At 52.2% G+C, this 10,755-nt stretch overlaps 1 protein-coding gene across 9 annotated transcripts in view; it reads left to right on the forward strand.

Moving 5' to 3' along the window:
* BRPF3 (bromodomain and PHD finger containing 3) overlaps window positions 1-5,959 on the forward strand; it is a 37,063-nt gene extending 31,104 nt beyond the window's left edge. For all 9 annotated transcript variants that reach the window (XM_040616699.1, XM_040616705.1, XM_040616697.1 and 6 more), the window contains 2 exons: window positions 712-866; window positions 3,601-5,959. In XM_040616699.1, coding sequence (XP_040472633.1) covers window positions 712-866; window positions 3,601-3,784 — 339 coding nt within the window. In that variant the 3' untranslated portion in view covers window positions 3,785-5,959. The remainder of the gene's footprint in view (window positions 1-711; window positions 867-3,600) is intronic.
* The last annotated feature ends 4,796 nt before the right edge of the window (window positions 5,960-10,755 follow it).

Raw genomic sequence — 10,755 nt, forward strand, 5'->3', positions numbered from 1 at the left:
TCAGGAGATGAAGAAGAGTAGACCACGTACTGCATCCACCCTTTGCTGTTCATTCTCCTCCTGTGATCACATAGCACAAATGTTGGCTGCTGACATTTCTGCTTTATGTGGGGAGAATCGAGGCATCTGTTACTTCTCTCCAAAATTACTGTAGTCTGTGTTCCCTTAGCCTGATAAAGCTGGCACGGCTCGTCAGCTTTTTCAAAATATCGGGCCTGATTCTGATCTAATAGCAGTATAAATCTGAGCAGTGCCGCTGAAGTCAACCGGATTGCAGCAGAATGAAGCTGTTGTGATATCGCAGGGTGCTGGCAGAGTATGGAAGTGGTGTTACGTTTATTGTGTGAGTTTGGAGGGAGGGAGGGAAATCCTTCGCTGAATACAACAATGCTGAGTTTGTACAAAATTGCCAGTTAATGTAAATGCATCTACCTCCACACAGAACCACATACTTCATGTCCTTCTTTTTTAAGGTCAGGTGCTTGGCTTTTGGATGGATTGGCTTCCCTTCCACAAAGGAAGCCTTGAGGACAGGAAAATTTTTTTTAAAGAGCCTCTGAGACAGAACAAGCAATTTTGCTTACCCATCCTAAGTAGATTTTAATTCTCTTAACTTGGATAGACTGAAAGAACAGGGCAGGGGTGGGGAAATGCATTCTCTGCAGTACTTGAAGGGTTTTGTGCTTAAATATCCTTTCCCTGTGTCCCTAGATAATCGATCCCGAGATGCCACGCGAGGGTTTGCTCCACAATGGAGTCCCCATCCCAGTCCCACCCATGGATGTGTTGAAGCTGGGGAAGCAGAGGCAGACAGAGGCAGGAGAGAAGCTCTTCCTTGTCCTTTTCTTTGACAACAAGAGAACCTGGTGAGTGTGTGCAGACAGGCGGGTGCCGAGAGAGAAGATTTAACATAATCTTTGATAGATGGGAGCATACAGGGATGATGCTGATCATGTTACATGGAAATGGGGAAAATCTAAACATGCAGCAGTCAAGAAAAGTCTGACTAAGGAAGCCAGCCTGCTTTTCCTGGCCCAAGAGCACACCACCTTACTGCTGCACTTCCGTGGTGAGCAGCCCAGCATCCTTCACCCAGGGGTCGCATCACCACAAAAATACTGAGGCACGTGAAGAGCCAATTTAGTAGTCTAAATCTGCAGCAAATTAGAAAGAGCATTTGACTCTAAAACACCAGCAGACTCAGCAGCCAGTTCCACTGCTGCGCAAAAGATTTGCCAAAAATCTCCACGGTAACATTTGCAAAACGCTGGGTTTATTCCATATTTAGACTTGCCTGCTTTTTCAGAGGTGACAAGTGCCTGCAGCTTTCAAATCAAGTTATTTGTTTAAGATGGAAAATGTAGGTGTAAGCACCTGGATCGGGGCGAGTGAAATATCTCAAGGCTTTTTACTGTTCTGTCTCAGGCAGACTGAATCTGCTGATTTTAGTATCGTTGGCTGACCACGCTCACGTGGCAACAATATCCCAGCCAGATATAATACGTCACAAACCAGTGACGTGCCTTAAAAATAAGCAATAAGGCTTTGAAATCCGTGTATGAAACAATTGGAAACTTGCAAAACTGGAGAACTATCCTGGAAGATGTCAGGCAGCTGCGTGCTGAACCCACTGGATTATTTAACCAGCGGATGCCACATGTGGGACATGAACCAAGCGAATAAATTGTCACGCAGGAGGTGATACCTGTGTGCAGCTGGGATCCCCTGGGATCCAGGGACTTTATACTGTGGACAAGGCAGATGCTGGGCCATTGGGGTGCCCGTGGGAGCGGAGGAGAGAACAGGTTTGCCTCTTCTGCTGCTGCCTCTATGAAATAACACACCAAGCATTTAAAAAGGAGCCTGGTGGTATTCAACAGCTCTTCTCCAAGCATTTAAAATGAGCCTGGGGGTATTCAACAGCCCTTCTCCTCCTTAGTCTTCTGAGGAAGGTCTTTGCTGGCATCCCTGGGAGAGCAGGGAACCATGAGGTCAGGGAAGGGCGAGGTGCTGGAGGAAGGAGGTGAACGTTTCCCGGAGGCTGTGTCACAGCTGGAGGGAGGGTACATCACGGGGAAAAAGCAGAGCCAGTCCCCCAGCGGGGTGCAGCAGCAAGGGGGACTGTTTCCCCTACATTTTGGGGCTGCTGCGGTGTTTTATGCGGTCCAAAGAGATGGAAGCAAGGTGCAACAGAGGCAAAGGAAAAGTACGTGCTGTCTTCTTGGGAAGCTGAGAAGGGGATCACGTTTGCATCACCTGATGAGTAGGTTGTGTCCTCTGGGGAAAAGAGGGGCCAAGGGACACACTCCTGAGGCTTTTTATTAGCACGCTGCATTGTTTCATTGCCCCTGATTACCAGAACCACTTGATACAGGGCACGTTCTTCGAAGAGGTACTAATGATTTTTAGTGGAAAATCAATGGCAGTGCTATGCTTGCTGTTGCTGTACTCATCGGTTTTGAAAAATCTAAATCCAGACTTGGAATTGAAACTACCTTCCCAATAAAAATCAGCACTTCGGCTTTGCCCTGCTCTTGTTGAAGACAAGCTCTGGTGGGTGTTTACACTCTCAAGTGGCCACTTAGAGCCTTGTTTGCAGTTTGTGGGAAGCTAAGGTGCCTCAGAAAAGTCATAAAACCCCTTCTTGGTGCCAGATCCGAATTCTGCTGACTTCAGTGGTGCCGCAGAAGGATCACGAAGGCTGAAAATCGGTCCCTCGTCTTTGTGGTGAAGATGAGCTGAGCTGCCCCGTGCTGCCCACGTTGGCTGGCTGGGAGATGCATTGCCCTGTGCAAGCAGCGGCTGAGGTTGAACTCCTAGGGGCTGGGCTTTGTTAGGAAAGATGGATGGCATGTACCTGAGTGTGCTAGTTAACCTGGGCTAATGATTGCCCAATAAAAACTTGCCACAGATAAGGCACTTGCAATTTAAGTCATCACTTGGAGTCAGCCTGGGCTTGGGACGTGTCTACTGGAAGCTGCCTGTTTCTGGATGATACTCGGGTAGTTATACCCACCCAAACGCTGATGCTTACAGTGTCTTGGGACAAGGCAGAGCTTTCTCGGAGATAAAAACTTAACTTTCCACCATGGAAGTCCCTGTATTTGCTGCTCTGTGGAGCACAGGAATTTCCAAGTTTCCCCTGGAGCTCCAGGGAGCATTGAAAGCCTTGAGGGAGGACTCCAAGGAAAGAGAAAACTGCTCGTGCGGGAAGGTATTTTGGCTACAGGTGGGGGGTTCACTATGTCAAATGCGGGTCTCTAAACATTGGTACCATCATGGTGGAGTGTTAATTATAAACAGATAGATCACACGGGTGTAGCTGCTCCTGGGGAGGAGATGACAACCAGTGAGTAGTTGCTGCTGAGGTGTGTGAGGAACGCTTGTGGAGCTTGTGTTAGCCCGTGTCTTGGAAATTCCCGGGACAAACTCCGTGGCCTGGAGCAGCCCTGCAGTGGGTGTGAGAGCCAGGCACATGGGAGCAGTCAGCCTGCTGTGAGAGCTCAGGCCTCTGCAAGGGCAGGAGGCTCCGGGCGTTTGCTCTTCCTTCCCATTTCCCTGCCGATGCCCTCGGTGACAAGGCTTTGCGCTCTGTTGCAGGCAGTGGCTTCCGCGTGACAAAGTCTATCCCCTCGGCGTGGACGACACAGTGGACAAGTTAAAGATGATGGAAGGACGAAAAACCAGCATCCGCAAGTCTGTGCAGGTGGCGTACGACCGAGCCATGATCCACATGAGCCGCGTGCGGGGAGATCATCCCTTCGTGACCTCCAGTTACCTGTAAGGGGTCGGGGTGGCCGGTCCTCCTTTTTCTCCAGACCCCACGCTCGCTGCGTCGGCAGAGCGGACCGTCTCGTGCACTGCCCAGCCAGGGATGCCGTTCCCAGCAGCTGTCAGCACTCCTCAAAGTACCCTGAAACGTGCCAAAAAGCCTGTCCAGCTTCTTTCTGAATGTGTCTTGCTGAAGAGCTGGCAGATGAAATCTCTAATCTACAGGGCCAGGAGTAAGGTGGTTGGGGAAAGCTGCCAGGTGACGGGAGCCAGGGTGAGCTGATGCAGCGAGCAGAGCGCAGCGTTCGGATGTTCGGACCTCGGGCACCCTCCCTCGCCCCTGCCTCCCCCGTGCCACCGGGGTTTTGAAGTCGTCGGCCAGCCCCGAGTAATTCCCAGGAACCCGTTACCACTGTAACTGAACCAGGATCCTTTATGGAAATCTCAACTGGACTTTCTTGTGCCAAATTTACCCTAACCGTCATTGGCCTTTTCATTTATTTTTTTTTTTTAAATGACATTGGTTGTCCCATCACATTAAAAAAAAGAAATCGTAGCTGGGAGTTGGTGTTACGATTTTCCTGCCTACATACATAGTGTTTTCATGTTAAATTTTCTCTCGTTGCATTGAGAAAAGCTTGAGATATTTTGGTAACCTTCCCCTCTGCTGCACACACTTACATGCACAGATGCACAGAGCTTTAAATATGAAAAGCAAATTACCTGATTTTTTTGTTTGTGTGTGTGTATTACGTCCTAGAAATTTATTTGGTAGTTTGACATTTAAATTCTTACTTCCGTGACTGTGCTTGTTCCAGTAACATTTCATATCATGGTTTAGCACAGTACTGAGTCTAAGCAAAGATAACTTCCTTTTTTTAGAAGCAAAACTAATTTTGGAGGTGTCTAATGAGCTGGAGCAGCTTTGCAGGCACTGAGGTTGATCAGGGTTGGAGGGAGATACATCTTTTGTGTTGGTTTATGCACATTTGGTGTACGGCTCCTCTTCCTTTCTTCCCTTTTTTTTTTCTGTCTCTCTAAGGTTTTCCTCTGACTCGGTTTGGGTTGAAACCCAGCACTAACTAGAGCACACAACCATTTTGCCTTTTCGCCTTCTCCCACACACGCATATCCTTGCCCTGGTGTGGGGGTCTCCAGCGTTGTCATCCATTAAATCCCAAGTAAACCCAGCTCTGCAGACAATCCCTGGGTTTTTTGGGGGGGTTGATTAGCAAAAAAATGGGGACAGCCGATGGTTGGAAACCTGATGACAAAACCTTTTCTATTAGCCAAGGACTTTATGATTTCTCTGATCTCTTCTGTTGTGTATCCCTTTTTGCTTTCCCATTTTAAGAACCAAAGGTGCAGAGCAAGATTGTAGATTGAATATCATCATTTCGCTTTTTAACTCAATATTTTTTATTGTTTTAACTTTTTCATACTGAAGAGAATGTTGGATCATAATAATAATAATAATAATAATAATAATGAATAGTGGGGAGTAATCACTGCCATTTCTACTTGGTCTACTTTTTTAAAATACCACTTCTTATACATTGGGACATGGAACCACACTTTAAGGAAGATTCCTGTAACATATAGAGATGGGGCATAGGATTTTGTAAAAATAATAATAATAATAATGCCTAATGGAGTGTGGCTAGGGAAGGATGTTGTGTATATAGTTGTAAAATATTGTTCTAAATTATTTAGACCTATTGTCACCATTCTTGAAGTCCTCAGTTGTGTTGCTGGGTCTTTTATATGCACACAGTGTAATTTATTTAAAGGAACATACACTTTTCCAGGTGGTAGCTCAGCTGTGGACTTGTGACCTGTGTAACATGTTTTAAGATCTTGGGATTTTGGGGGTTTTTTTGGGTTTTGGTTTTTGTTTTGTTTGTTTTTTAAATGACATTTTAGAATTTGAATTGGCTAATATCCTGCTGTTGCTACGGGACCTAAACGTTACTGTCAGTCTGCTGTAAAGCACAGATCGCTCTATTTATTGTAGAAAGTGAGTTTATTTGCTTTCTAGAATTGTTTATATCAGATGGTATAAGAGAGGTAATAAGAAAATCTATGCTTGTAAAGAAAAAAAAATGCTAATTTTACCTACTATAACCTGACTGTCTGAGACTATATTTTCTCTCTGAGAAATAAATGTTCTAATGTATAAAAAAAACCCAAAACCAAGCCAAAAGAGTCTTTCCTTGCTAGCATTGTCCTGGGGTTCAGGACATCACTTACCGTGACGGTTTCTGTTCATCCCAGTCATCCCAGATTGTTGCAAAGAGCAACGATAGGGAGGAAGGGGCACGCAGAGGGATTTCTTGTGCTGCCTTGAACATCTCCTGGAGGTGAGTGTTCCCCGTGCGGTGGCCGGGTGCTGCAGGAGGGGGTCCCACCCGGCCCCCTGCATGGCAGCCCTCTGCCCGGGGGGGAGCCCCCGGGAGCGTGGGAATTGGGAATTTGGGGGTTGAATCCCATCTCCTGGTGATGCTCCTGCAGTGACAGGCCACGGGCAGTGGGACTTGCCAGCTGGACGGAGGTGGGAGCTGGGTGATGGTAGCGGCCGCGCGGCTGGTCCCTGGCTCCTGGCTGGGGAGGGTTTCTCCTCTTAGCAGGGCTCTTGCCTTCTCTCTCTTCCCCGAGGTGTGTTTTCCCTCCCTGCACAGGCTCACGTTGCGGCAGGCAGCGGTGCACCGTCAGGACCCCAGCCCCTCTGTGCAGACCCCGTGTTTTGGAGGCTGCTGCTCCCCGAGGGCGCAGGTATCGCTCCCATCCACCACGAGCACGAAGCCCTTCTGGGGCCAGAGGTGCAGATCCACTGCCGTGATGCAAAACCCGGCGACAGCCAGGGGATGCTTTTCCCTTCCCTTCCCCGCATCCCGTTGTCAGCCCCAGCACCACAAATTTGGCAGGAGACTGATTCGGTCACCTGCCTTGAGGCCTCATCCTGGCTCCTGCTCCTCTGCCTTGTCGGCACCTCCTCTGCCTCCTGTGCTCAGGCAATTGTCAGGCAGAGCCACGAAAAGCCCCGTTTTTCAATAATCTCCCATCTCCAGCAGCCGCTGCGCTGTCGTAGTCCCTGTCCCTCATCTCCAACTGATACCGGAATACTGAGTAATTAAATTCCTGTTTTCCTCCTAACAGGTTTTTCCTTTCGGATGCTTCTGCCTTTAATAGGTTTTTCCTTTCGGATGCTTCTGCCTTTAAGTTGAAGGCAAGGCAAGTCTGCCGTGTTTGCAAAGCTGGGTTTGTCCTGCCTGGATCCGGCCCCGGCAGCAGCATCCTCAGGAGCTGCTGAGATCCACCATCCCACCGGAGCTGGTGCAACAGCATTTCCACCGCCGATGGCATCGTTGCCGGACACCAGTAGTTAATTTGCAGGATTGCAAGCAAAACTTCCTGGCAGAGAAGTTTAATTTCCCTTTTATTATGTGGTGCGTGTTGCTTGGGGTTGGCAAGAGCTTCTTCGTTTCTCTTTTTGTTTCTTTTCAGTCACAAAATAGAAGGAACGGGATCAGTGAAGGCAAGATCCCCTGGCGTGGCACTCTGCTGGGTAAGGACACGGCTCTTTATCCGGCGTTGAGGCGATGCTGAAGGCCAGCAGATTTTGATCAAGGGAAAGGGAATTTTGTGGGATTTCTGCAGCCATTCCTAATTTACTGAATTTTGGATGTTTGCCAAGGTGCTGGGCGCAGCGATGGCAGGTAATGGCCAAGAACCAGTCGTGTCCCAGACCCAGAGGAGGGTCTTGCTGGTGGACATGCCCTTCAGAAAGCATCAAGAGGAGACCGAAATGCAAGCGCAGGATGCTCGGTGCCCCTCCAGCCGCTGCAGGGGGTGCAGGGGCCACGGCCAGCCCTGGGCACCCACAGGTGGGTGCTCACACGTGCATTTATTTGTGGGAGGGCAAGTGCTGCTTCCTCAGCCACAGAGGATGTGTTTTTCCGATTGTAATTACTGACTTACACCCCCACAGCCACAGGTAGTCCAGGGGACAGCTCTCTGCACCCTCATTATCATTGTAAGTGTAATTGGCATTTTCTAGATAGACAGAGCGTACCTATGCAATGCGAACGTGCTCCAGGAGAAAAGGGGGGCAGCTTTCTGCTCCGTGTGTGACGCAGCCAGACCCCGGGGGGGTGGGGGTCCAAGTCCCCTTTGGTGAGGACAGGGTGGGTTTGGCCTCCGGCTTTTCTGTGTGAGGAGAAGCGAGGGGAGGGAAGGAGCGGCGCGGGGGCAGCTCCTGAGGGGCAGACGGTGATGGCCGGTGACAAAACCGAACGGTGCCACCGTGCTGAGGATTGATCCTCTCCTGCTGCAGCCTCCCAGAACAGCCCTGGCTCGCTGCGCTGTGCGTTGCAGGATGTGTCCGCAAGCCGCAGCCCCTGGAGCCGGGGGTCCCACGCTGCCCCGGGTGAGGGTCCTGCCTTGTCCCTAGCTCAGTTTGCAGCCCCTCTCTGTCCCCAGCGTCCCCATCACTGGCCTCATCCCCATCCCTGTTCCCAGCTCCCTCCATCCCCATCCTGATGCCCATTCCTCTCCCCAGCTCCCTCTATCCCCATCCCCACCCTCTCCCCAGCTTGCTCCATCCCCGTCCCTCTCCCCAGCTCCCTCCGTCCCCATCCCATCCCTGTCCCCAACTCCCTCCGTCCCCTCAGGCTCCACGCTCCACTAAAACCCACTAAAACCCTGGTGGCACCCAACAGAAACACGCTGGCGGATAGCGTCACCTTTTATCGCCACAGACAGCCAGGTACGTAATGTCATTTCCCCTGGGGATTCCATAAAAAATTTCATTTGGGAGAGGAAAAAACACCAAAAATTGACTCTGGGGTCGGTGGTGCCCACAGCCCTGGAACATCCCGGCTTCCCTGTGGAGAAAAGTCGCTGCCGCCACCCCCGGGACCGGAGAATTTGCTCCCATTGACACTTGGAAGTGTTTTATTTCACGAGACTGGGCTGGAATCCGGGTGACAGGAGAGGGGCTGCACCACGCTGGGACACGGGTGAGCTGGGAAGGTCCCCGCTGGTAGGGACAAACCAGGACACGGGCACCGACCTGGACCTTGTCACTGCAGCAGCGGGTGGCCTGGGGGACCCGCTCCCTCCCCGCCCGGCCCAGCGATGCTGGTTCTGCTCATCTGCAGCCCACGACCGTGGCAGTTGTATTTCCATCGCTGGATCACACGCAGCTGCGGTGCTGAGCCCATGGTGCTGCGTTAACGGTGATAATTAAAGGAGAACTAATGAGCCCTGCAGTTAATAAAGTCCCTGTTGTGGGCTCCTGCCTCTTTTGCTCCATCCTAGACAGGATGAAACCCCGGCTGCTGGTGGGTGCCTGGTCCCCGGGGCTGGAGGTGGTGCTGTGCCGCTGCTGATGCCACCCTCAGTGCCACCAGCCGCAGGGACCCAGGGCCGTGCCGATGCTTCCAGGCTGGGAGGAGGAATCCCGCTCAGGTGGGTTGGGGTCTCATCCTGGGTTGCCCTGGGACAGGGGTGCTCAGCACCTCGCAGGATCGGGGGTACAGTCACCCCAGGGTGTGACAGCCTCCGTTTCTAAAGGACAACAGGGGGGCACATTCTGAAAAAGGTGCTGAGCCTGCAGCAGGATCCGGCCCGGGCAGGGAAGACAGTCCAACACCTGGAGCAGCTCTTGCCAGCGTTGAGCCCCGAAACAACGGTGATGGACTCCCCCCGCCCCAGACTAAATGCTCCCCGATCCAACCACCCCCCCCCCGAAGCGGGGCGTGCGGGGCCAGCTGTGTGCTGGGGACACGGCCGAGGTGTCCCCAAACCCTGCGTGGGGACAGGGCTTGTGTGGCCCCAGTGGGACCCAGTGGCCGGAGCTGGAGAGCCAGCCCTGCGCAATCAACGGCGACAAAGCCTGGGCAGCAAACACAGGTAATTAGACTCACCCAGAAGTAATTACATTTGTTCCACTCGGCTGAACTTTGTAAAGTAATTAATAGGGGATGGAAAGCGACTGGGGGGGGGGGGGGTTAAAGGTTTGTCCGCAGCAGCAGAGGGAGGTTTGTTCCTCTGGGCAACAGCAAACTCGGACACCACCGAGTCCCCCCAGCAAGACACCAAGAGGAGAACACCCACCCCCCACCCCCCTCGTGTTTCAGGTGGGGAAACTGAGGCACACGCGGGGGTGGGGGGCTTGCCTGAAGCCCCTCAGGAGGCCAAACAAGGACTCGCTGCCCCCACCCCCACCGCAAACCCTTGCCAGACCACACGGTTCGGTTGTTGGCTTTGGGTTTTGTTGGGTTTCCTTTTTTGGTTTTTTTTGTTTTTTTTTTTAAATTAATCACGAGCAACCAGGTCTGTCTCTCGGAGAAAACAACAAAAGGCACGCACAAAAATAAAGGAAAAAGTCCAAATGCCTGAGAAAAACAACGCCGGGTTAGGAAAGCCATTTCTTGAGACACTGTTCGGAGTTTTATTGGCAACAAGGCTCTGCCTTCCACATGCTTGGTCCCGGCTCGTGGCCCGCTGCCTTTTCCCACCGGGAACAGCAGTGGAAAGCGGAGGGACCGGGCGCCTCCGCGCCCCACCAAGACAGCCCAGGTGGTCCCACGGGAGAAACCCGGGCTGGCCCGGATCGGTCCCCTGCACCCAGCCCTCGGCACACGCAGCCGGTGTGTCTATTCCCTCCCCACGGGAATAAAACCTTCCCCGCCAGTTTGGTGTCCCAGCAGCCGGCGGTGAGGGCAGCCCAGCCCCTGCCAGCCCCCCCCAGGGAGAAGCCCCGGCAGGGCCAGGGAGCGCCGGGGGCAGCCAGCGCTGGGTCCCGGATCGATCCTCCCTGGAGGGTCCCACCAGCAGCACTGGTGGGGCTCTGCCCTCGCCCCGCTCGGAGCCGCCGAGCCCGGATACCCTGATTCCCGCTGGGAGCTCCCCTCTCCTCTAAATGCCCAAATCCCCCTTGCAGGGGAAGCCTCGGGATACACGTTTCTATCCCACCTCTTC

Source organism: Falco naumanni, chromosome 17 (assembly GCF_017639655.2).
Source record: "Falco naumanni isolate bFalNau1 chromosome 17, bFalNau1.pat, whole genome shotgun sequence".
NCBI classification, from domain to species: Eukaryota; Metazoa; Chordata; class Aves; order Falconiformes; family Falconidae; genus Falco; species Falco naumanni.